General features: G+C 40.8%; 1 protein-coding gene and 1 long non-coding RNA gene across 15 annotated transcripts in view; one reads left to right on the top strand and one right to left on the bottom strand.

The window, feature by feature from the left end:
• LOC103666490 (mediator of RNA polymerase II transcription subunit 18) overlaps positions 1-27,868 on the bottom strand; it is a 133,950-nt gene that overhangs the window by 48,539 nt on the left and 57,543 nt on the right. For 10 of the 14 annotated variants that reach the window (XM_040619111.1, XM_040619110.1, XM_040619109.1 and 7 more), the window contains one exon: positions 26,736-26,791. In XM_040619111.1, the coding sequence (XP_040475045.1) occupies positions 26,736-26,791 (56 nt within the window). Of the gene's footprint in view, positions 1-18,098; positions 18,182-21,288; positions 21,345-26,735; positions 26,792-27,868 lie in introns of those variants that run through there. The other 4 variants (XM_040619112.1, XM_040619113.1, XM_040619119.1 and 1 more) reach the window with 3 other exon arrangements.
• On the top strand, positions 84-20,123 carry LOC103666489. Its single transcript, XR_569520.2, has 2 exons — positions 84-347; positions 19,868-20,123. It is a non-coding gene; the product is annotated as an uncharacterized LOC103666489 (long non-coding RNA).

The raw sequence follows: 27,868 nt of genomic DNA, 5'->3' as shown, positions 1-27,868 counted from the left end.
GTTTCTGCTCCCTGTATCCCGGCCTGAGGACCTGTGGTTCTTACAAATATGTCTTCACGCTGGCTCTCTTCACACAGGAATGCCTGTCATTCCAGAGCACACACTGTGAAGAGCTAAAGTGCAGGAAGGGGAGGAGACAGCCAGCTACATTCTAGGGGCTGAGCGGCACAGCCCCAAAGAGCCACACCTACTTTTCCTGACCCGGAGCTTGGTTGCAGCTCTCCAGACTCAGCGCCCTAGAAGAATGCACGGCTGCTCGAGAGTCTACAAGAACTCGTAAATGTAATCCTACAAAAAACATCAGGGCTATGCACGGCAGACTGATGGGAGGAGAATTCAACTCAAAGGTATGTCTTCGGGACAGGCTTGCCTCAAAAGTATCGACTGTTCTCACATTTCACTGCTTGCTCTAAAATCGTAGTATTTCCTACCGGCAAGTGGCATACCCAAAGCAGGATTTGATCTATACTTAGGGGAATTAACAACATCAGGAAGGATATTTTAGGATTGAATATACCTGTTCTAAAAATAAAGAGAAACAGTTCTGAAAAGTTTCCTTACTAAAATAGTAACCTTGAAATAAACGTTTGGAAGATTTTTTATAATATTTCTCTCTCTGCTAAAGCTCCATAACCACCATATGATCTTGGGGATTACAAAACTACTGGGAGTAACCCTACAGGTTGCTTATAATACATGGAAATATCAACTAACCACATGCAACAACTGAAGTCCAGCTTGCATACCGATTTTTCTTTTTTAATAATATAACTAATTTACATATAGCCGAAATACATAAATATTAAGGACACAGCTTGATGAATTTTTATTTGTGTGGTTTTTTTTTATTTTATAATTTTTTTTTAAAGATTTTATTTATTTATTTGACAGAGATAGAGACAGCCAGCGAGAGAGGGAACACAAGCAGGGGGAGTGGGAGAGGAAGAAGCAGGTTCCCAGCGGAGGAGGAGCCTGATGTGGGGCTTGATTCCAGAACACCGGGATCACGCCCTGAGCCGAAGGCAGACGCTTAACCGCTGTGCCACCCAGGCGCCCCTGAATTTTTATTTGTAAGTGCCAAAGTCCTTCAACAAATGATAGCTGCTAAAAAAAACCCAGAGCTTTTAGTTTAAATCTTCATTTTCCAAACTGAGATCACAGAACAACTTCCAGTTTCTGGACTTTCCTTTGCTTTCCTTAGCACTTTCTCCTTTTCCCCCATTATCTTATCCCCATTATCTGCTTTTGATACAGAAAAGAAAATAGCCAAGGTAACAAATAAGAAAATGATAATGCCACGGCAGTGGTAAGAAAAAAAGTGCAGAAAAACTTAGGCAACATTTAATTGTTCCTACTGGTAGTAGTCAGAAAAACATTACGTTGAGCATTAAAATAGGAAAGAGTAAAAGGAAAAGGCTATTGCAAGAATGCCCTAATGTAAGAATGCCCAATGCCTTTAAACCTTGGCACTTATCGATTAGCCTAAAAGCAGAGCATGTGTAATAGCAGTTTCTACACTATAAAATGGGGAGGCAAGAGGTGGCTAATGCACTGCCCAGAACCCAGGAGGTGCTCAACAAATTGTAGTCATCATCACCACCACCACTGTCTCCATCATCATGGCCATAATACAGCACATGCTTAAGAGCGTGAGCTTTGGGGGTGCCTGGCTGGCTCAGTCGGTTACGCGCCTGCCTTCAGCTTGGGTCATGATCTGGGGGTCCTGGGATGGAGCCCTGCGTCAGGCTCCCTGCTCAGCTAGGAGCCTACTTCTCCCTCTGCCTTCCACTCCCCCTGCTTGTACTCTGTCTCTCTGTCAAATGAATAAATAAAATCGTAAAAAACAAATAAATGACAAAACTAAAAAAGAAAAAAAAATAGAGGGTGAGCTTTGGAGGCAACTGAAATTTTAATTCCAGATCTATCACTAGGTGTTAACACTAGGAGAGTTACTTCACCTCTGTGTCTCAGTTTTCTGATTTGTAAAATGGGGCATAACCATACTTAGTAGCACAAGGCAGGTGTAAGGACTAAATGACATGAACATAAATAAAGTCCTTCGCAATGTGCCTGGCACACAGAAAACTCTCAATAAATGCAAGCACTAATGATCACAGTTGTTATGGTAAAAAAACAAGTCAAGAAAGGAAAGGCCAGGAGCAGCCAGACAATGGTACATGGCAAAAAACTCAGTCATGACAAAGAGGTTAGTCAGAAACGGAAGAGGATGACATTTCTGTGTCATGAATCCAGAGAGCAAATTGGAAGAAGCGGGCCAAGGAGGAAGTCTACACAAGGAGGAAGCAAAACAATCAGGGTATCTATACAAAAACATCAAGCAGATGGAACAGCCCCCACCCACACACCAGAAACAGTGCTGTAGAATTTCATTTATGTTGACAGGACCATGCGAGAGTACAACAGATAGATTTATGGATCCTGGTCTAGCTGCTGTTTACCACCTGCTAAATCTAAATGCCCGTCTTGGCTTGGCTCATTGCTTATTCTAGAGTACTGTGAAGGTGGCTGTAAAACTTAAAAATGGGGGCGCCTGGGTGGCACAGCGGTTAAAGCGTCTGCCTTCGGCTCAGGGCGTGATCCCGGCGTTCCGGGTTCGAGCCCCACGTCAGGCTCCTCCTCTGTGAGCCTGCTTCTTCCTCTCCCACTCCCCCTGCTTGTGGTCCCTCTCTCATTGGCTGTCTCTATCTCTGTCAAATAAATAAATAAAAAATCTTTAAAAAAAAAAAAAACTTAAAAATGAAAGAATGAAAGGATTCTTAGTGACCATTAACTGCCTTGCTCTGAGCCAGGACTAAAACTCAAGACTCCCAATTCTAACTCCAGGACTCACTTTGGCCCTTGTGTAAATGGTCAAGGAAATATTTATTTCCTAAAGATATACTCATTTCCCAAGGAAGCTCATTCTCTACAACAACAAATCTCTCTGATCATTCTGCTGCCTAAGTACCAAGCTGATACACGGTCCCTGGCCAGTCTGTTTCAGTCTCATTCCAACAATCAATATTTACTTGGTGTCAATTGGTAAGCAGGCAAGCTAAGAGAGAGAGAGAGAGAGACAGAAAGGAAGATACTGGCCCACTGATGACTTTAAGATTTAACAATCAGGGGCGCATGGGTGGCTCGGGTGGCTCAGTCAGTTAAGCATCTGCTTTTGGCTCGGGTCATGATTCCAGGGTTCTGGGATTGAGCCCCACATCGCGCTCCCTGCTCAGCAGTGAGTCTGTTTCTCCCTCTTCCTCTGCCCCTCTGCCTGACTGCGCTCGCTCTTTCTCTCCCAAATAAATAAAATCTTTAAAAAAAATTTAACAATCAAAGCCTTGAGTTCACTCTAGTTTTCCATGTATTATATTTTAGAAATGCAAAGGGCGGGGCAGTTGGTTCAGCGACCAGTTTTTGAACTCAGCTCAGGTCTCAATCTCAGGGTCGTGAGTTTGGAGCCTTTTTAAAAAAAAAATGCAAAGGGCAATCTCGTTTTAACTTTATAGGAAGTAGGCAACTATTTCTTCCTAATTGTCCCCTAATAAAAGATATTCTCTTTTTAGAGTACTTTTCCTCCACAGCTTACTGCCTTCAAGGAATGGGGGAAGTGACAGATTAAAATCTGTGAATCTCTTCCTATTATATTTATGGAAAGATCAAAAAGACTTTATAAAAATAAAGTTTAACAGGCAAAGACAGCACTTGAAGCCCTCTAGCCAGAGCCTCGTTCTTTTAAAGAACTGCATCTAAACACTGCAAGTAACTTATAAAGAGCTAGGCATTCAAAACTTAGTGACATTCATAACTCCAAAGGCTTTTGTTGGCAAGCACATCATATCACACACCAACATGAGAATGTGATTTATATTTTCAATAAGCAGTTTACAAGATCAATCACAAGAGCATAATGCTTTCATTTAAATGTACTTTTATCCTGAAGTACCAATATAAATTGGATTACTTCGGAGAGTAGGCTCTTAGTGATTTTAATCACATCTCCCTCAATTTACTGCGGCATACTACTTTCTTCCGGCCCGAGATGTCTCAAGGAGGGAGCTCTAACGAAAGGTTGGGAAGAAAGTCACTTCCCTCCAGGAAAGATTGACCAACAGAAAGTACTGACAGGTCACACAGATACATACTGAAGTAAAGGACTAATTTTCAACTTCTGGATCTATAATTGGGGGAGGGAGCAGCTTCTTATTCTTTACCCCATGATGTAACTCTAATCTAGTCTGGCTGGCTCGGGATAGTTATAGGAGATAACATCCCACAACAACCTGTTTCTCAAACTCCATGTGGAAATTAGAAAGCCTTGTCAGTCATCTGTAAAAAATTTTTCAAGGTCTCCTCTATTTGTACGAATTCTTCACTTGGCCTGGATTTTTTTCTTCCCCGGATCCATCTAGGGAACTTCTACTCATCCTTTAAGAACTGGCTCCAATGTTGCTTCCACTATTATGAGCCTTTCTTTAGTCATTCAAGCAGAATTCCATTAAAGATTTGCTGATCATTGATAATGTGCCCAGCAATGCGCTGGTGCTAAAAACAACAGTTTCAACCCTTAAGGTGCTGACAGTTCAAATAAATAGGATCTACAATAATTAGTACTTAGGTACTATGCAAACATACTGGTAGGGGTGGGAGTGTCTAGCTTTGTCCTGAGAGATCAAATATCTCAAAAGAAGTGACACCTAAGATCAAAAAGAGTCAGTCACAGAAGAGATGACAGAGGTGAGGAAAAGATACAAGCATCAAGACGTTAAGATTGGAGAAGTAGAGAGCCGACCATGACTGACAGTGCTGGACATATCACCCTAAATTGCAATGATCTTCTGACCTCTCTTACAGGCTAGAAACTTCTCATGGGCAGGGACCATGATGTATTTATCTTTAAACCCTCAATGCTTGACACAACTCAGTGCACAGTGGACATGCAACCAGTATTTATTACCCTTGAACAAAGGGAAGAAACAACATTCTTCAATTTTAAGCTTTGCTCACAAAATCTAGTAACAAAAGGCAATTAAGGTGAAACGTGCTATAGATGGAAGGTGGAAGAAGTCATTCCAAACAATCTTGAGAATTGTTGTGAAACTCTTGCTTTTGCGGGGAAAAAATGGCATGTTTATGATGGTTTCTGAGGATGTACTGCTTTGCAAATAGTAACTTTTTTCAAAGGAGACAAATCTGTCAGGTAAATGTTTATATAAAACCTCACATAATCACTACTGTTAAGCTCAAGTTCCTCAGCAGAAAGCATGTATACTTCATAGAAACTAGCCTGTCACTGAAAGCGACAGAAACTGTAAGTCAAGACAGAGCCCCTGGTATCACCAGATACTCATTTCATCTACCCCAAATGACACTGGTTTCTTTCTGTGGCTGTTTCATTGGCTGCAAAAGTAAACACACCTGCTCCCTATTCTGCATCAAATATTGTAATCCTTATTGCCTGACTACCCCAACCTCCAGAAGGCAACGTGGCCTATCAATGGGAGAGAGCAGAGGCTCTGGAGTCACGAGTAACTGTAAAATTTCAGCTTTCCCATTTACTGATTAGGCAACTCCGAACAAGTTACTTAACTGACCTGAGCATCAGTTTCCACATCTGTGAAATGGAGAGAATTACAGAGATGTTGCGAGGATTAAGGAAGAGAACTTCTAGAGTCCGAGGGTTGAAGCTGCTCAAAATATTCAGCCTCCTCTCGCCCCACATAGATTCTTTATGAAGTGACCGCCCCCCCCCCAGGGTTTAGATATAAACACCGCAGTTCTAAAGGAAAAATTCGGGAGGTTCCAATAGGCTTTTGTCACAGAGGCAATACGTATGGCAGGCCTGCAGTAACGTGCATGTCTGCAAGCCTACGATGTGTTGGCCTGTGTTTATGGGAGAACGAAAGTGAAAACAGGCCGCAGGACTGCTTCCAGCTCCGTGCAGGGGAAGACCTCAGGCTAAAACCTTGGTGCTACACAGATTCTGCCTTTTCGCTTTCTCTTCCAGTTTTTATTTTGAAGACAGTAAGTCCTTAAGGATGCCATAGGGGTCAGGAGATGCTTGCAGAATTGAGGAAAGCATGGTAAGAAATTTATTAAACACGAAGGTTTCAGTTAAGAAAGATGAAAGGGTTTTTTCACAGTTGGGTTAAGGATTTGCAGAGTCAGTTAGAATGCAGTAGAGGCAGTGGGAAAGGTAGGCTTGGACAGAAGTGAGAATTAGCTGAATGCAAGATGTGGGGGAAAAGAACTGGACCAAAAGATTCACAGGTTGTGAGAATGAGGGGGAAAAGGGAGGTGGGAAGAGGCTATAAATGACAATGATGGAACTTTAAACCCACTATATGACATCAGGAGGTTGAATCAAATTATTGCCAAGCTCCCCTATGGTTCTGAAATTCCACAGCAGAGTCAAACCCATGACTTAACCAATTCAATGTTATGTTTCAAATAATGACTCTAAGTAGTGGGTTATTATGGAAGAGAGCAGTGGCCACAGTGCACTTCATATAAGGAATCTAGCTCCGTGCTTGCCATATACTGCAAAGTAGCTGTTAAATGAATTGGATTATGATTATTGGGAAACCACAAGTCTTCTTTATTCATTCCACAAATATTTCCTGAGCACCTCTGAAATATCAGGTTATTGTTCCAGGTGTTGGGGACACAGTAGTGAATACAGTGGCGAAAAAACCCCCCCTGCCTACTTTCTAGTACGTTAGACGGTGATAAGGATGATAGAGAAAAATTATTCAGGAAAGGGAAGCAAGCGGGCTGACGAGAGTGCTACATGACAAACTGTGAGAAGGGCCTCGCTGGGAAGATGACATGTAAATAAAGACCTGAAGTAAATAAATTCCCCAATTAACTTCCTCTGTCATCTTCCTCACTTAGGCAGACCTCGTTTTATTGTGCTTTGCAGATATTGCATTTTTTACAAACTGAAGGTCTGTGACAACCCTGCATCAAGCAAGTCTGTCGGCACTATTTTTCCAACAGCATTTGCTCACTTTGGGTCTCTGGGTCACATTTTGGTAATTCTTGCAAGATTTCAAACTTTTCATTATTATAATATTTGTTATAGTGATCTGTGATCAGTGATCTTTGACGTTACTATTGTGATTGTTTTGGGGCACCACGAACCAGGCCCACATGACACTGCGAACTTCAATCAATACATGCTGTGTGTGTTCTGATGCTCTACCCACCAGCTGGCTATCCCCGCCCCCCTCCATCTCTCTCCCTCTCCTTGGGCCTCCCTAATCCGAGACACAACAAAATTGAAATTAGGCCCCTTAATAACCGTACAATGGCCTCTAAGCATTTGAGTGAAAGGAAGAGTCACAGGTCTCATACTTTAAATCGAAAGCTAGAAATGATTAAGCTTAGTGAGGGAGGCAGGCGGAAGGCCAAGATGGCCAGAAGCGAGACCTCTTGTGCCAGTTAGCCAAGTTGTAAACGCAAAGGAAAGGAAAAGGAAAGGTCTTGAAGGAAATTAAAAGTGCTACTCCAGGGAACACGTGAATGATAAGAAAGCAAAACAGCCTTATTGCTGATATGGAGAAAGTCTGAATGGTCTAGATAGAAGGTCAAACCAGCCACAAATTCCTTTAAGCTGAAGCCTCATCCAGAGAAAGGCCCTAGCTCTCTTCAATTCTGTGAAGGCTGAGAGAGGTGAGGAAGCTGCAGAAGGGAAGTCTGAAGTTAGAGGTTAGTTCATGAGGTTTAATGAAAAAGCCAACTCCATAACATAAAAATGCAAGGAGAAGCAGCATATGGTTATGCAAAAGCTACAGCAAGTTCTCCAGAAGATGTAGCTAAGATCACTGACGAAGGTGACCACACTAAACAACAGCTTTTCAGCGTCGATGAAACAGCCCTAAATTGGAAGAAGATGCCATCCAGGACTTTCATAGCTGGAGAGAAGAAATCAACACCTGGCCTCAAAACTTCAAAACACAGGCGGACGCTCTTGTCAAGGGCTAACGGAGCTGGTGACTCTAAGTAGAAGCCAGTGCTCAGTGGCCATTCTAAAAATCCTCGGGCCTTTAAGAATATGCTAAATCTACCCTGCCTGTCCTCTACAAATGGAACAACAAAGCCTGGATGACATTACATCTGTTGACAAATGGCTTACTAAATATTTTAAGCCTACTCTTGAGAACTGCTGCCCAGAAAAAAAATTCCTTTGAAAATATTACTGCTCATTGACAATGCACCTGGTCACCCAAGAGCTCAGATGGAGACGTACAGTGAGATTTACTTTGTTTCCATGCCTGCCAACACAGCATCCATTCTGAAGCCCATGGATCAAGAAGTAATTCTGACCTTCAAGCCTTACTATTTAAGAAATGTATTTTGTAGCTGTGGCTGTCATAGTGATTCCTCTGATGGATCTGGGCAAAGTAAACCGAAAATATTCAGGGAAGGATTCACCAATCTACTGCCATTAAGAACACCTGTGATTCATCTGGAAGGGTCTGTCCAAATATCAACAGTCACGGGCCTTTGGAAGAAGTTGATTCCTACCCTGGATGACTCTGCAAGGTTCAAGACTTCAGTGCAGGAAGCAATCGCAGATGTGGGGATAAAAGAAGGAGAACTAGAGTGAGAAACGGAGCCTGCAGATGGGACTGAACGGCTGCAGTCTCACGGTCAAACCTGAACAGATGAGGAGCTGCTGCTTAGTGATGAGCAAAGAACGTGGTTTCTTGAGATGGAATCTATTCCTGGTGAAGACTGCTTAACCGACTAAGCCACCCAGGCGCCCCTGAAGTATTTTTATTTTATTTTTTTCCAGCAACAAAATAATTTTTAAAAGATTTATTTATTTGTGTGTGAGAGAGAAAGCGCAAGAGAGCATGTGTGCGAGAGACTGGGGGGCTGGCAGAGGGAGAGAATCTTCAAGCAGACTCCCGCAGAGTGCAGAGCCCCACCCAGGGCTCAATCTCATGACCCAGGAGATCATGACCTGAGCAGAAACCAGGAGTCAGATGCTTAACCTACTGAGCCACCCAGGTGCCCCAGCACCAAAGTATTTTTAAAATAAGATGTGGGACGCCTGGGTGGCTCAGCTGGTTAAGTGTCTGCCTTTGGCTCAGGTCATGATCCTAAGGATCTGGGATCAAGTCCCGCATCAGGCTCTCTGCTCAGCGGGGAGCCTGCTTCTCCCTCTGCCTGCCGCTCCCCCTGCTTGTGCTCTCTCTCTCTCTCTAACAAATAAAATATTTAAAGAAGAAACTAAAAAAAAGAGGTGTACATTAGTTTTTTTAGACACAATGCTACTGTGCACTTAACAGACTGCAGTATAGTGTAAAAACGTTTACATGCACTAGGAAACAAAATTATTCATTTGGCTTACTTTATTGTGGTATCTGCTTTATTGCAGTGGTCAGGAACCGAACCCACAGTACCTCTGAGATATACCTATACTGTAGTTCCTTCTGTTCTAACAGAAGCAAAGCAAAAGGTGACACTTTCAAGGGTACTACAAATAAATACTAATTACACTAGAGTATATTTTAATGACTGGTCACTGAAGTAATGGTTGTCAAAGGTGCTGTTCAGTTCTCAAATAACTAAAGATGAACTGTCTAATACTACGGTTACTAGTTACACGTGATTAAAATTTTTAATATTTAATGTATTTATATTAAATGCAATTTGCGATTCAGTTTCTCAGCTGTACCAGCCAAATTTCAGATGCTCAATAGCCACACATGGCTACTATGCTGGATGGTGCAGATGTAGGCCATTTCCATCACTGCAGAAAGTTCTATTGGACATGCTGAACCTAAAGGGTTTTTAAAGCCCACTAGGAAGGCTTCTAGTAATAACAAAACAGTTATCTCAAAGCACTGACTGACTACACCTTTCCTCAGCGTTTGGTGTCTCTCTTCTACGGCACCAATTACTGAACACCACCCACTGAAGGCACCATACTCTGAGGGAACCCTGACAGTTAAAACATTTTTTTCTTTTTATACAGTACTACCTAGTGAGTTATTAATACTCTTTCTTGGGGCGCCTGGGTGGTTCAGTCGTTAAGCGTCTGCTTCGGCTCAGGTCATGATCCCAGGGTCCCGGGATCGAGCCCCGCATCGGGCTCCCTGCTTGGCGGGAAGCCTGCTTCTCCCTCTCCCCCCGCTTGTGTTCCCTCTCTCGCTGTGTCTCTCTCTGTCAAATACATAAAATCTTTAAAAAAAAATACTCTTTCTTTAGCAACCAAATTACTACCTTTTGTAGTAACACTCAGTTAGTCTTTGACTATTAATAATTCAAAGCCTAAGGAAAAATGGTTTTATTTTAAAGATTTACTGAGAATTTTATCTGTTATCCATTGAAAATTAAAAAACCTCCATCTTCCTGGCCTTCCATTTACTATTCTTTCTACTCCAAATAGTACTTTTTCATGGGCTGAAGGTAGATTTTAGGAGTTATAGTGAAAGTGATGATGAGTTTTAAAGAAAAAGGTACTTTATAAAACATGATATTCATAAAAATAAAATTCCAGTGGCCTCTATTAAGGAACCAGAAGTTATGAATGCTGTGTGAAACTAACCAGTCAGAAGTCAAAGAGCTGCCCATCCCAGGGTTTTGAAACAAGTTCAGTGTTCCCCAGTAAAGTGGCATTCATTGCTGGTGACTCAGAGAGATGACTCTTAGCCACTACCACTTCTCTGCTTCCGTCTCTCTTTCAGAACCCTTTCTAACTCATCCTGCCTTTAATCTCACTTCAAGTGAAAAAGAAATCTAAACACGACCAAGGAATATCCTGAGCCACATATTCAGTAAGAATACAATAAATATCTGATAATAGCTATAATATTTGCAAAAGTTATTCAGAAATTTCTAAGAAAGAATCTCCTTAGACATTCTTTTCTAGACCATGTGCGGGAGAATAAAGCCTTCATCGTCTACTAAATAAAAATTCTGAGTAACGAACACCTGGCTACACTATGAGTCAACAGTAATTCCTGCAATAGGAACCAAGGATGACTATGTGAATGGTGTCTCTATCAAACCTGCTCCAGCCAGTAATTCAAATGCACTTTATTCTTTGATTTCTATGTATGAGGTATCCACCTCTTTTGTACCACTCTCTTCCCTCAAAACCCTCCATCTTTCACAACCGCAGATTCTGGGAGATGAAGCACAGGGGGGAAAATTTCTAAAATCAAAGAGAAATTATGTTTTGGATTATACAAAATTGTGCTTCTAAATCTTGTTTTTAAAAAAAGTAACAGTGGGGGGTGCCTGGAGCATTCAACTCTTGATCTCAGGGTTCTGAGTTTGAGCCCCATGCTGGGTGTAGAGATTACTTAAAAATAAAAATCTTAGAAAACAAACAAACCCAAAAGTAACAGCGAAGCATATTAACAGTTTAGGAAAACAATCTAGTGAGGTCAGAGAAAATATGGTCAACGTGCACTTTTGCTCACCTGTCTACACGAAAGCAACTAGCCTAATCCTACTACAACCTTTCGGAAAAGCTAATCTGTGTTAGCACTACTGACGCTATCAAAATGTAGTCACCAAATTAAATCTTTCAAGATGCAAATTTGATTATTGTTTTTTCAGCCTAAAAATAATTTCTTTTCTTGAAAAAGTCCTAAATGTAACAGGATCCAAGTAGCTATTAAACACTCTGTCAATACTCACCTGGTTCCCAGGCCTATACACCAAGGGCCTTCAGAATACCCCCTTCCCTAAAATCCAAGGAAAAGCTGACAACCAGTTTCTTCTGTGGACTTGTAGTAAAGGAAAAGAAAAAAGATACAGGGCTAAAATAATTCTTCTGGGCTTCATTCACTTGGGGCAGGAAGTCTTCCGCATCTTTACACAATTTTATAAATCTTCCCAGTCTGACAACCTGTTGGTGGAGCACGGCTTTCAAATCGAACATCCTCGTCCGTGTGCTTGGGCAGTGCGAGTTTCGTTCTCACTGCCTCCAGTTTCACTCTCGAGTCTGTCCCCGGCAGTGGTGCCACAGTGGTGTCCAGAACACCACACATCTAACAATGTTTTTTACAGCTCACACAAAATCCTTCAAACCCTGACCCAAGCCTATCTTTCTAGCAAGACTCTTCTCCCACTCCTCTCCCCTACCTGCTCATCCTCGGTCCTAGTCTTTAGTCCCACCGCACGACTTGGAATTCCTAAACTGTGACATGTTCTCCTGGGCCTACCTACCTACGTATCTGCTGTTCTAGCTGCCTGGAAAGTCCTCTCCCTCTCCCCACAATCTCTCATCTGCCGAACTCCTGTTCCTTCAAATTCCAGTTTATGCGTCATTTCCCCTTTGAAGCTTTCTTTGAACATCTACCTTTGCCACTTAAGACTGAGTTAGGTGTCCCTCTTCCGTGCTCCAAAGTCACCTTAAATATACCTCTACATATAGGGGTACACATCACTTTTGTTTTACTTATCTATTTACTTACCTGTCTCTCCTACATTCTTTGAAAGCAGAAATTGTCTTTATATTCTCAACAAGTAACATACTGCTCAGCAAACAATAGGCATTCAATAAATACTTGAAAACAATGGAGAGAGGCACAGGGAAAATAGGATCTCTCCCTTTGAGGTTATGGAGTATTTAAGTTGGGAAAAGTGCCAGGCTTGTAGGTAATGAACTTATTATAATAAATAGCTTAACAATTTCATGACAAAAAGGAAAGACAGGCATAATTGAAATTATCTTGCAAGCTCTGGGTTAAATGTTATCACAAATTCACTGCCATATATGCTTACAGCAACACAATCTTTTTTTTTTTTTTTTAAGATTTTATTTATTTATTCGACAGAGATAGAGAAAGCCAGCGAGAGAGGGAACACAAGCAGGGGGAGTGGGAGAGGAAGAAGCAGGCTCATAGCGGAGGAGCCTGATGTGGGGCTCGATCCCATAACGCCAGGATCACGCCCTGAGCCAAAGGCAGACACTTAACCGCTGTGCCACCTAGGCGCCCCCAATCTTTTGATTATAGTTGTTTTTAGATTGATAAAAACTGATTAACCCCGCCCTCCAGGTCTGCTTTTCTTCTAGTTTCTAAGAGAAACAGTTACAAGGACTAAAATAGCACTAGGAGTTTTTAATCACTCAAAGCTGATTTCTTATCTCTGCTTTTTCTCCCCTTCATTCCTGTTTCCTGATCATTTCATTACATGGTAAAAGTTTCCATCAGAAAAATCAGAACATGAAGAAATAAAATAATACTAAATACCTATTTTGTTACATATGAACATTTCTAATAAAAGATCTGATGAAAAAGAAAGCTAAATCTTAGAAAGAATAAACTAAGTTCAATTTCCCATGCATTCCTTCTCCTCATTTTCTATGAATAATAACAGCTAACATTAACTGAGCATATATTATAATGCCAGGGACTGTTCTAAGTGTTGTTGTTGCTTTTTTTTTTTTAAAGATTTATTTATTTCAGAGAGGGGGAGAGAGAGAGCACCCACCAGCAGGAGCAAGGAGGGGGCAGAGGGAGAGAGCATCTCAAGCAGACCCTGCGCTCAGCACGGAGCCGGACGGGGGCTCTACCTCATGACACTGAGATCATGACCTGAGCCGAAACCCAGAGTCAGACGCTTAACCAACTGAGCCACCCAGGAGCCCCTGTTCTAAGTACTGTACATGTATTAATTAATCTAATTCTCACAACAAGCACATAAGAAGGATTCCATTTATTATCACCCTTAGTAGGTGAGGAAACTGAGTCACACAGGGGTAAACTTGTTCAGTGAGTTCAGAGCTAGTAAATGGCAAAACTGGGGTTCATATCTAAGTAATGTGGAGGTGAATGTCTACTCCTACCAATACACTGTAGAACGAAGTATACGTTGAATTCACCCACTTATTTTTAACCTTAGAGAAAAACTCTAGGAGTTATTACTTTAAAAAAAGTAAAATTCAGGAACAGAGCAGTTATGCACACTGTCCAAAATGGCAATGTCAAACAAACATTTGTTCTCTTAGCTCATCCCTGATATTTCCAGTACGACCACCAATAAGAATGATACGTCTTATCATAAAACCAATTTTTTAAGGAATTTCTTAGAAAATAAATGAAACAAAAGGTCTAAAATCAAGAAAAGGTGGCTGTTTGGGACAGAGACATTTCTACCACTCCTCAAACTAAACCTACAACAAAAATACTGAAGCTCCGTGTTTCAAGAGAAACAAATTAATGAAGCACCTTTAATCCATCCTGGGTGCATTACTAGCAATATAATACTATGTTTCATCACCACGTACTGTCTATCTGTATCATTTTTTTAAGATTTATTTATTTGAGAGAAACGAGAGAGTATGGGGGATGGTGATGGAAGAGGGAACCTCAAGCTGACTCCCTGCTTAGCATGGAAACCGACGTGGGGCTGGACCCCAGGACCCTGAAATCATGACCTGAGCTGAAATCAAGAGTGACACTTAACTGACGACACCACACTGATGCCCCTGTCTATCTATATCTGTAAGGTAATTAGGTAAAGTCCCTAGTTTTTCCCATTTCCCCATGTTCTCCAAATTCTCTTGATAAAAGACAAATACAACAAAAATTCTCCTTAAAGAAATCACCACGGGGGGAGGGAGGGGCAGGGAAAAAAAAAAAGAAATCACCACTGAACTGTTCAAAGAACACAGATATAGAAAAGGAAATATTTAGCCATACAAGCAAGTTTTCTTTTAATAATTTCCTTAAGTACAAGTCATGCTGAATAACATGCCATAAAATTCTAATAATACAACTTTGTATATGTATAAAAACATTTCTTCATTCTGCCTCACACTGACAGTTCTTAACCTCCTCTTTGCAAGCTGAAACTGTGTCTTACTCATTTTTCCCCCTTCATGGCAGCTATGGCAGTGTGCCAACAAAAATTTACTGAATGAATTAATGAATCAGTCTGTCAGCCAATCATCCAGCCATCCAACCTTTTCATCTTTTGGTGAAGTGAGGGTATACAGTGAGCATGAAAATAAATAATCAAGCAAATCTAATTAAATTTCACTGTAACCAATGTTAAGCCACTGGCCTTGGATATATTATGAGTTTAAAACCAGAACTAAACAAGCACTTCCCTTTAGTACTGGCCAAGCTCCACCTAGCAAGGGTGTCTTTTCTTGCGTGCTACTTCTTTCTTTTCTTATTTCAGACATAATAAGGGCTCTTGCTATTCAAACCTTTTGATTATTGAGCTCTAAACTGAAAAAGGAAGAGACTGACCTCTGGGGGCTGGGGGTGGGAAATGGACAAAAGCAAGCAGCCAGACCCACCTGTTTTATAGCATTTAAATTATCCGGGGAGATCAAAGAGGAAAAACAGAAGACATAGAATCATCAAAGGAAAGTTAAACATGAAACTTAAAAATATTTAAATAGTCAAGTCGAATGTGGTATCTAATCTCATGCAGCTGAAGAATGGAAAGCTACAGCTACAGATTACAACCTGATCTGATGTCATTCTGGTTACTAACAGAAAAACACTGGTTTGATGAGGAAAAAACAAAACAAATCTTCAGTAAGGAACTGGAAGCCACTGGCACCATTCCACAAACAATCCATTATACTGCTATCACCTTCTTGTAATGGAAGCCTCCATTATGGGGTGTGTGTGTGTGCGTGCGTGTGTGCGTGTGTGTATGTGCACACATGCGTGTGTTCTGGACTCCACTGATGTTCAAACAGCAATCGTGTAAATACTATGCTATTTTTGAGTCAAGTCAAAGCTCTACCATGAAAGGTCACTCTACCCCCAACATGAGGCTCAAACTCACGACCCTGATATCGAGTCTCATGCTCTACTTAGCCAGCCAGGCGCCCCATGAAAGGTCATTTTAAACACGACAGAACTCTGATCAGGCTGTTTTGAAGTTAATGGTTTCCTGCCTAATGGGAAATGTTTCTACTAGCTTCATAATTGACTTTTAAATCCCATTGATCATACTTAATCTGAATTTGGAAGTTGAGGAAATACATTTTTAAAATTAAAGATATTTACTTATCACTTAATATTAAAACAAAAATTTCAAAAAACTTAAAGCCTTTTTTCGTTTAAGAAAAATAATACACTTGTAAATGGGAATATGCCATAATCACTGTGCTGTGCACACTGCTCTTTATCAAGGTTATTTCTTTAGATAAATAACAAAGAAAAGCTTGAAAAAGAATAATAAAGGGATATTATTTTAAATCTAAAAATAAGATTATTATAATATCAAACAGGGGCGCCTGGGTGGCTTAGTTGGTTGAGCGTCCAGCTCTTGGTTTCAGCTCAGGTCATGATCTCAGGGTCGTGAGATGGAACCTGGTGCCAAGCCCTGCACTGGACTCCACGCTCAGTGCTGAGTCTACTTAATATTCTCCCTTTCTCTGCCCCTCCTGCTTGTGCTTCCTCTCTCTTTCTCTCTCTCTCTCTCTAAAATAAATAAATCTTTAAAAAAAAGGAGAATGTATAACTATACAGGTAATTGCTCTGGAAAAGATCATGGAAGCAGATACATCAGAATGGTATCAACGGTAATGAGTAGTTATCACTGGGCATAAAAGTTTCTTCTTTACACCAATTTATATATATATATATTTTAAAGATTTTATTTATTTATTTGACAGAGATAGAGACAGCCAGCGAGAGAGGGAACACAAGCAGGGGGAGTGGGAGAGGAAGAAGCAGGCTCATAGCGAAGGAGCCTGATGTGGGGCTCGATCCCATAACGCCAGGATCACGCCCTGAGCCGAAGGCAGACGCTTAACCGCTGTGCCACCCAGGCGCCCCACACCAATTTATATTTTCTAATTTTCCTGGAAGAAATACGTGTTGTTTTTGTAATCAGAAAAAAAATACAATAATGATTTGTTGGATTTAATCTGCAAGTACTTTATGTAGATTTTCCAGAACTGTATTCATTGAGATAGGACAAATGTCACTTTTATTTTTTTCTAAGATTTCATTTATTTCAGAGAGAGAGCAAGCTAGCACACAAGCTGGTGGAGGGGCAGAGGGAGAGGGAGAAGCAGCCTCCCTGCTGAGCAGGGAGCCCGATGCGGGGCTCAATCCTAGGACCCTGAGATCATGAACTGAGCCGAAGGGAGTTACTTAACTGACTGAGCCACCCAGGTGCTCCTGTCACTTTTATTTTTGTACTGTCTTTGGCAGCTTTTAGTTATCGAGATCTTGTGAACTTTATAAAATAGATGAGTATATTTTCTACCTTTTTTTTCCTATCCTGTGGTTGATATAGCATTCTAATTATTTGCTTCTTCACACTGTCAATGAACTTATCATTAAACCCACTGAGCTTAGACACATTTCAACATCTCTTCCATGACTAGTCTATATGGGATCTTTAGTACTTGAGTCACTTTGGTAAATTATATTTTCCTAGAAAATTGCTCATTTCATCAGGAATTCAACAAAAGTGCCAAAGTGATTTAGCAGATGACAGAGAGTATTTTCAACATTGTACCATACCTAAGAATTAACTCAAAGAGGATTATTGAACTAAATGGAAAACCTATAAGACGTACCTTGAAGAAAAGATAGAGAAATATCTCTGTGACACTGGGCTAAGCAAAGATTTCTTAGAAGACAAAAAGCACTGGGACGCCTGTGTGGCTTAGTCAGTTAAGCATCTGCCTTTGGCTCAGGTCATGATCCCAGGGTCCTGGAATCAAGTCCTGCATTGGGCTCCTTGCTCAGCGGGGAGCCTGCTTCTCCCTCTGCCTGCTGCTCCCCCAGCTTGTGCTCTCTCTCTCTGACAAATAAATAAAATCTTAAAAAAAAAAAAAAAAGACAAAGAGCACTAACCATAAAATAAAAAATTGGATTTCATCCAATTTTCATCATTAAAAACTTTTGCTAATCAGACTAGCCACTGGCTAGTAAAAAACACATGCATAATATACATCTCATAAAGAACTTGCATGTGGATTATGCAAAGAACTTTCACAACAAAATAAGCCCATTTTTTAAAAGGGGAAAAGATCTGAACAGATATTTCATCAAAGATATGGATGGCACCTAAACACAGGACAAGTTAATCAGCATCATTAGTCATGGGGGAACTGCATATTAAAGCCACAATGAGATACAACTACATACCTATTAGAATGACCAAAATCCAAAACGATGATAATATCAAATGATGGTGAGGATGTGGAGCAATAGGAAGGCCCATTCATTGCTGGTGGGAATGCAAAATGGAACAGCCTCTTTGGAATACAATCTGGCAGTTCATTACAAAACTAAACATACTCTTACCGGTATGTTCCAACAATTGCACTCCTTGGTATTTACTCAAATAACTGAAAACTTTTAAGGGCGCCTGGGTGGCTCAGTCAGTTAAGTGTCTGCCTTTGGCTCAGGTCATGATCCTAGGGTCCTGGGATTGAGCCCCACGTCGAGCTCCCTGCTCAGTGGGGAGTCTGCTTCTCCCCCTCCCACTGCCCCTCTCCCCAACTTGTGTTCTCTCTCACTCGCTCTGTTCTCGCTTTCTCAAATAAATAAAAATAATTGAAAACTTATGTCCACACAGAAACCTGCACACACATTTACAGCAGCTTTATTCATGATTGCCATAACTTGGAAGCGACCAAGATGCCCTTTAGTAGGTGAATGAATGACCTGGGGTACATCCAAACAATGGAATAGTATTCAGCAATAAAAGGAGCTATTAGGCCACGAAAAGACATGTAGGAACCTTAAATACGTATCACTAAGTGAAAGAAGTCAATCTCAGAGGCTATGTGTGATTCCAACTATATGACATTCTGGAAAAAGTACTAAAGGAATGAACTACTAATACATGCAACAGCATGTATGAATCTCAACATAATTATGCTAAGTGGAAAAAAACAGAAAAGGCTATGTGTTTTACAATTCTGTTTATATAACATTATGGAAAAAGGGACAGAATTCAGGTCCAAGTGGTTGCCAGGGGCTGAGGGTGGAGGGAAGAGATTAAGATTATTTAAAAAGGTAAGCAGGGTAGGTTTGGGGTGAAGGAAATACCCTATATCCTGACTGTAGTATGGGTTATACAATCTTACATGTTTGTCAAAAACCAGGAATACAGGGGCGCCTGGGTGGCTCAGGTGTTAAGCGTATGCCTTCGGCTCAGTCATGATCCCAGGGTCCTCGGATCGAGTCCCGTATTGGACTCCTGCTCAGCGGGGAGCCTGCTTCTCCCTCTCCCACTCCCCCTGCCTATATTCCCTCTCTCTCTGTCAAATAAATAAAATCTTAAAACAAACAAACAAACAAACAGGAATATATACCTAAAAAGGGTAACTTTTATTGTATACAAATCATCTCAACCACACAGAGGTGGTGTAGGAATCCTAGGGAGTACCTTGTAACTGGTTAACCCAGATTTAAAGCTCCATAAGAACAGGGATCAGAGGTACCAGGCTGGCTCAGTCCGTAGAGCCTGTGACTCTGGATCTAGGGGTCTTGAGTTTGAGCCCCCAGTTGAGCGGAAAGATTACTTATAAAGGCGGGGGGTACCTGGGTGGCTCAGTCAATTAGGCGTCTGACTGTGGCTCAGGTCATGATCTCAGGGTCCTGAGATCAGCCCCATGGAAGGCTCTGCACTCAGCAGGGAGTCTGCTTATCCCTCTGCCTTTCCCCTCGCTCGCGCTCTCTTGTTCTCTCTCTCTTTCAAATAAATAAATAAAATCTTAAAAAAAAAAAAAGAAAAAAGAACAGGGATCACGTCTTACTCATGTTTATACCCTTAGTGCCCACGACATTACAGCTATTATATATTTACTATGTGTTTGGCACTATGTTGCAAAAATTACAAGCATTAATTCATTTAATTCTTACAGCAACCTTGTGGGAAAGGCAAAATCCATATCCTTACTTTACAGATAAACTGAAGTTCAACATGCAACTGTACTGCCTAAAGGGACATAGCCAAGAAATGGCAGAACTGGGATCTGAACTCAAGTCTGTTTGACTCCGGAGCCTGAGGGCTTCACTGTTTTGACATACTGCCTTGGTGATTTTGCTCCGTGTTTACTGAACAAATGAGTGGATGAGGAACAAGTCAATTGTGTTGGAGTTTGATAGCGTAGGCTGAATCGAGTTCATGAGAAGAATAAAACGTCTTCTATTTTGAAAGGCCACGTTATTATGTAGAGATGTAACATGGTTATTTGAGGTACAGCAGTTAAGCTGTGCATGTTAAATGACCATTATAGTATTTAATTCCCTTTAGCAATATCTTTTAATTATCTTTGACCTCCTTTAAGAAATTAGTTTTATACATTTTATTTTGAACACGGAGAAATATACGGAAGAAACAAAAATGTTCTTAATGCTACAACCCAGATAAAATCCCTGTTTATGTTTTGAAAAATAAAAGTAACATATATATAGTTAGATGATGCAAACCATACAGGTAGATACAAAATGGTAAGTGAAGCCATCCATCTCTCCTATTACTTCCTTTTAATTTTTATAATCACTGTCTATGCAGTGTCCACGACACACTGAAAAGAGCTCAGTATGCAGAAGTAAATTCAGATGGAAACCAGTCTACACATTTAGCCAAATTATCATACTTGCTATGATGTTTTAGGTGCAAGGAGTAGTCAGAGGGATGAAAAGTGGTGAGAAGATATGGGAGACAGTCCAGAATGTCAGCATTACTACTTTTCGGCTTGCATTACCACTACGGTTCATCTTTTTCTACTGACAGAAAAAAAAAATGACACGGTATCTGTGCTATTAAAGTTGATAGAAGCTGGGGTTTTGCACACTGTATTTCCCTTAAGATTAGTGATTCTATTTTATTAAAATTTTTTAAAAGATTTTATTTACTGATTTGACAGAGAGAGAGAGCAAGAGCGAAAGCACAAGCACAAGCAAGGGGAGCAGCAGGCAGAGGGAAAGGGAGAAGCAGGCTCCCTGCTGAGTAAGGAGCCTGATGCAGGACTCGATCCCAGGACCCTGGGATCATGACCTGAACCAAAGGCGGACACTTAACTGACTGAGCCACCCAGGCATCCCTCTGTTTTTTGTTTTTTTTTACAAAGATTTTATTTATTTGAGAGAGAGCAAGAGCGTGAGCTAGGGGAGAGGGACAGTGAATCTGAAGCAGACTCCACACTGTGCACAGAGCCTGACTCAGGGCTCGATCTCACGACCACAAGATTATGACCCGAGCCGAAACCAAGAGACAGTCGTTTAACTGACTGATCCACCCCGCACTCCCGGTAATTCTACTTTGTGCAGAAAATTTAAAACCACGGTAAGAAATACATACAAATATGTATTGTGTGCTTACTCTTGGCCAGTGGGATATAACAGTAGGAAGATCTTGCCCTCCGTAAGTTTATAGTCCTATCAGGAAAGGACGATGATTAATATATGTCTATAATAATGCTTTTTAAAATTTCTATTTAAAACCACAAGAAAAAATAGAACCAATATCATTTTTGGCATAGTTTAATTCCAGAGGAATTTATCTCCTACTCCCTAAGGATCTCAAAACTAATTAAGTTCTTATTTTGGTCTTCATTCTTAAAGCAGAGGGAGTGCAGGACTGTGTTATTAACACATTTTGAGCTTCAAGTGGTAACAACATGATAGCATCACAAAATGTTTTCCCATGAACTTTGGTTTGTTTTTTTTTTTTAAGATTTAATTTATTTATTTTTTAAAAGAAATCTCTACACCCAATGTGGAGCTCGAACTCACAACCCTAAGATCAAGAGTTGCTTGTGCCACTGACCCAGCCAGCCAGGCATCCTGTTTTCCCATGAACTTTGAAGTTAAGTGCATTAGCTTTGAGCATGGCTCCTTAACAAATGTCCTTGAATAGCCAGGAAAAACCCCACTATCACACAATAATGATTTATAAATTCAGATACAGAATAAGAAGAAAATAATTTTGGGGGCGCCTGGGTGGCACAGCAGTTAAGCGTCTGCCTTCGGCTCAGGGAGTGATCCTGGCATTGTGGGATCGAGCCCCACATCAGGCTCTTCCACTATGAGCCTGCTTCTTCCTCTCCCACTCCCTCTGCTTGTGTTCCCTGTCTCGCTGGCTGTCTCTCTCTCTGTCTAATAAATAAATAAAATCTTAAAAAAAAAAAAAAAAGAAGAAAATAATTTTTGTTTAGACATAGCTTCTGTTTTCTACTTCAACACACCACTTCTCATATTCCCTATGTGATACAAATTTTAATCCAAAGGAGATATTACCTTGTAAATCTGTTCCTAAAATACCATGCATATGAATAAAGCCTTTGCAACTAGCTTCAAATTCAGGATTCGTACTAATAATCTATCTCATTAAATAATTATTTCATCAAGTACATACCAAAAATAATTTTTTTCAACAAACTGTGTTCACTTCTATGGAAGGGAGGAGGGTGTTATCGAAACCTAATCAGAAGATTTTGGGAAGGCAATTTAGTATACAGATCCTCCCCTGCCCCCAAAAAACCTTTAGCAGCTTCATATGACAGGGTTTCAGTCCCTTTTCTTCTGGCACGCTATGGCGAGAGTGGCTGTTAACCCATAAACAGACGATAAGGGGGGAAGAAAGAAAGCAGAAGCAATAATGAGCCATTTTAAAAAGCAGTGGGGTAGGAAATATCACAGTAGCATAACTATACACACATCTTCTCTGGACCCTTCCTTCCTCTAGCACTTCACGGACAGTGTGGTCATTACTCCCCCCCCACTACCCCCGCTACAAATTATTAAAATAGATTAATAATACTTTCATCAAATTCTACCAGGTATCTTTGAAATTGGGGATGAAAGGGAGGGAAATAAAATAAAGAGAATCAGGGTAAAAACTATTTGATTCCTTTATCAACCTTCCCCACTCCATGACTTTGAATGTCCATCCCACACCAACACTTGGCAGAATTCAAGAGGTCAGTTTCTAGGAAGGGATAAAACAATTGGTTTCTGGACTGGGGACACAAAACGCAGTTGATGGTGGGAATATAGCACTGAAAACTGAGGGGAATTAGGCAACCATGCGCACAATAGTGCTGAAGGGAGCAAACCGCCCGCCATCTAGACCCCTTACCATCTAGACATCTAGTCAGTGGTGGGAAAATCCGCTCCTACTGACATGGGGCTTCTTCCTCAACAAGACGGACAAGAAGCTCACCCTACAGAAAGGCCCAGAGGTAATCAGCCTATGCATTTAAAGCTTCTAATTTAAAGCTTCCCACTCTTAATCACGAGCAGACAGCTAATTATTAGGAGACATCAGAGGAAAACTCTAACATAAAACAGATCAAAACAAACACAGAAAAGCAACTTTAGGGGAAAAGGAACTGTGCAAGGCAAAGGAAGTTGCTGGAACAAAAGGATACTATGAAAGAACTATTCCCCGAATAAAAGAGATCTCCCAGAAACTCAGAACATAAGAGTAGAAAAGAATATTTTAATTGAAGATAAAGATGAAGAAATCCTCCTGGAGGCAGAGCTAAAGGAAAAAGAGGTGAGAACCAGGAAACTTCCATGAGGCCCAGCACTGAGAAGCACCTGGCCATCAAAAAAGAAGATGACATGGATAGAGCCGAGTCCCCAGGTGAGTAGTGCTATCCAGGATGACAGCTGTGCACCACACCCATCGAGACATCTGTCCAGATTGGAACAGTGACCCAAGAGACATACTGAAGGCTGCCATCACTACGATCTCTGCTGCCATTTATCCTCTTTTTTAATATAAGAATGTAGTGCCCACGTGAGCCTGACCCTCAGCTTATCTTGACTAAATGCCGATAAATTTCTTCTCAAAATACTCAGCTGCCTAATGAGCTCAGAACACTCCTATCATCCCACAGAAGTGTGTGTGTGTGTGTTTTTTTAAGATTTTATTTGACAGAGAGACATAGTGAGAGAGGGAACACAAACAGGGGTAGTGGGAGAGGGAGAAGCAGGCTCCCCACGGAGCAGGGGCTCGATCCCAGGACCCCGGGATCATGACCCGAGCCGATGGCAGATGCTTAACAACTAAGCCACCCAGGCGCCGCCCACAGAAGTGTTCTTTAACCAACTCCTGAAAGCTACAGGTGGCTCATGGTCAACTTAGGAGCAATCACAGAACTCAGAACTGCTCACTCCCTCTGACCATATTTCTGCTACCTGTCCCAAGACTGGGTCCACACTGGAGCCCTGTGCAATACAATTTCCGGGACAAGTTTTGACTTTGCCCAAAGCTGCTTTTCTTCCATTACAATACACTCTTTAAACCTCAGGAAACTGAAGCAAGTGTGGTCCCCTGATGCCTGGGGATCCCTGAGATCTTTCCAGGAGTCTAAGAGGTACAGCTATACAGTTACTTAGTAATACTAAAGGATTATTAGCCTTTTTCAGTGTTGACACCACCAATGGTGCAAAAGCAATGGTGAGCGAAACTGCTGGTACCTTAACACAAATCAAGGCAGCAGCACGAAACTGTAATAGGACTCGTAGTCTTCACCATTACGTTCTTGCAGTTAAAAAATAATGCCAGTTTTGGGGCGCCTGGGTGGCACAGCGGTTAAGTGTCTGCCTTCAGCTCAGGGCGTGATCCCGGCGTTATGGGATCGAGCCCCACATCAGGCTCCTCCGCTATGAGCCTGCTTCTTCCTCTCCCACTCCCCCTGCTTGTGTTCCCTCTCTCGCTGGCTATCTCTCTCTCTCTCTGTCAAATAAATAAATAAAATCTTAAAAAAAAAATGCCAGTTTTGATTTAAGAATGTTCTTGATAAAACCATAAAAATTATTAGTTTTAATAAATCTCAATGCTTCAGTACATGTCCTTTTAGGATTCTGTGTAAGGAAATGGTAACTGCACAAAACATATACTTAAGTATAACAGTTACCTTTCGTTTTTACAAGTACTTTTGTATTTGTGTGGTTGAGCTGCAAGCTCAACTAGCCAAGTTTTTTTCATGAAATACCATTTTAACTTGAAGAGCTGAGTAACAAACTCTATTATTCAAGCTTAGATATTTGACAGATATTTTCTCAAAATTGAACAAAAGTGAATCTATCACTACGAAGAAAAGTGACAGTACTTGCTGCCAGTGATAGAAGTAAGGCTTTCAAGAGAAGACTGTAATTTTGGAAGACAGTCACCGGAGTGAGTCTGATGGCTTCTGAATATTTAAGACTTTCCCAACGAGACCAGTGGTAGTATTAACAAAGGTGATATTAGAATATTATATAATGAAATGTGTAAATATCTGTCCACATAGGAAAGGTCCTAGAGGCCTTAGGTCTGTCCCTCTGGAACTTGATGGGTCAAAATCCCTCACTTTTTTTTTTTTTTTAAAGATTTTATTTATTTATTTGACAGAGATAGAGACAGCCAGCGAGAGAGGGAACACAAGCAGGGGGAGTGGGAGAGGATGAAGCAGGCTCATAGCGGAGGAGCCTGATGTGGGCCTCGATCCCATAACGCCGGGATCACGCCCTGAGCCGAAGGCAGACGCTTAACCGCTGTGCCACCCAGGCGCCCCAAAATCCCTCACTTTTATTTTCAGAATACAACAAATAATTCTTTTTCAATCTATCTACATAACTGTTAGCTAATTCAATTATAAGAAAATCCTCACCCTACCTTATAGGGACTCCATCTTCTTAGAAACAAACTTATTTTACATTCAGAATTCTTTTCTTTGTCAAATGGCCTTGAGCAGACCATAAACCAGCAAATATTATTACATGTATGTTTTGCAAGCAACTAAGAAAATTCCATTTTTCTTCAGAATCCACATTATGAATATAAATGTTAGTGAGATTCCAAGATTTAAAGTATAAGAGGAAAAATCTTCTCACTAGCACAGAATACAATCCTTTTCTCATACTGGTGATCAAAAGCACATTCTGATTTATGTTTCAATTGACTACTGACAAATCATAATTTCCATAGCAATTCTCCCTTTGGTATTCTCTAGTAAATTTAATTAATTTAATGATAAATTTAATTAGTTAGATTCGATTAAACTTAGATTATGGTTAAGTTTAAGTTAGGTGAAAAGTAAGGAGGTCAGAGAGAAAATAAATTTCCAGTAAACACCTTTGTAGTAGTCAAACGTTCCTCTAGTTTGTTATATGTACATGCTCTTTAGGATTTGTCACCAGGCAACCAAAATCAACTCCATTTACTCAACTGTTCGTTTAAGTAATCCCCTCCAGAATTAATTTGGTAATAAAATTTATGACAACAGTACTGACTGCCCTCTAGTGTTCAGACTGAGGATTATGCTGATAAACTTGTACCCTCCAGAGGGGGGGGAAAAAAACCCTACCAAGTCCTAAAGAAGCAATTCAGTCATTAAAAGCAGAGGAGAAATTTGGACCTTGCCAAGTTTTCGGCTACCTTCTCAAAGCAAGATAACAATTACTAACCTGAGCTATCTAATTACTTGTACCAGGAGCCCAAGTGTCTGACCTCAGTCATGTAGGGTAAATGGGCATGAGCAGAATGTAACACTGGTAACATTTTACTGTACTTCAAGTTGCACTGCCATAACACGAGATTCAAACTTCTTTACATTTGGCAAAGAATCACAAAATGCTTGAATCAAAATCTTACTCCAGCATGCTGAGTTTAAACAAGGAAAACGGCCTCTGGTCCCTTTTTTTGCTGATGCATATTTTAAATGCCTATTTTAAATTTTAAGTACTTCCTAACTCGTCTTCCTAGTCTGCAATATGATTTTTTGGGGAAAAAACCCACAAATATCATCTACTAAGAAAAATGCAGGCGATACTCACCAAATGGATCTTCCATGCCACACTATTAACCAGTTTTGGGAGGTGGGGTATAGTTTCTAAAAAGAGAAAAAGGTAAACGATACACTTAAAACATGAATTCCATCACCTTTTATGTTTTTTTTTTTAAACCTTGTTCAGTAACACTGATTATAATTTAAAACTGGAACATTATAGAAATGTATAACTTATTAAGTGAGAACATTACCAACTGGGATTTATTTTAAGACAGTTCAGATACAGATACATGGTACAAAGATATCATAAAACATTTAAGTCTAATTTTCATTTTAAAATACATTATTCTCAGTTTACTCAATTAAGTTCCCTTTCCAATACCCATCTTGAATTTACCAGAGTGTAAGGAAACAGGATAAAAAAAATTTTTTAAGTTTTTATTTATTTGAGAGAGAGCACTAGAGAGGAAGAGAGAGAGAGCACAAGCTGGGGGAGCAGCAGGCAGAGGGAGAAGCAGGCTCCCTGCTTGACACGGGGCTCGATCCCAGCACCCTGGGATCACAACCTGAGCTGAAGGCAGACGCCCAACCGACTGAGCCACCCGGGCACCCCGAAACAGGAAAATTTTTATGTAAAAACAAACCACAACCCCCCCCCCAACAAAACTCACATAAACACCTGAGAAAGGATATCAGCGATACCTTAGAAGGAATGCGCTTTGCCTAAAGAACATAGAAGTTATTTTAGATACATTGTCAGTTTAGAATGCTCAAGTATGAAAACAAAACGAAACGATGTTTTGAAAGAAATTTGAGTATAGCTATCCAATCTCCCTGCCCCTTAAATTAGACTAGGCTCAGTCTGCCCAATCTTGCTTCCTATTTCTCTCGTGGTTTGGATCCCAAACACATTCCCTAATAAACAGTCTGAATTGCTCAACTCTAATTCAGAGTCGCTTTTCAGAGAACACAACCTACCAACTGTTGGTGCCAAGAGGTGATCTGAGAAAATTGGGAGTATAAAAGGGGTTTTGGATTTGAACTGCTCACTGACTAGATGGCAGTGAGGATCCCCCATGACCGGTGAGAGGTGTAACACAGGTAATCCCTGGTACAAGGTGCTGGTCCACCAGTGGTGAACAGTGGTGGTCTACATGTGGGAGGGAATGCTCTAGTTGA

The sequence above is a fragment of the Ursus maritimus genome, unplaced genomic scaffold, assembly GCF_017311325.1.
Source record: "Ursus maritimus isolate PB19 unplaced genomic scaffold, ASM1731132v1 scaffold_32, whole genome shotgun sequence".
Classification (NCBI taxonomy): Eukaryota; Metazoa; Chordata; class Mammalia; order Carnivora; family Ursidae; genus Ursus; species Ursus maritimus.
This window is presented reverse-complemented; position numbering and strand designations above follow the sequence as displayed.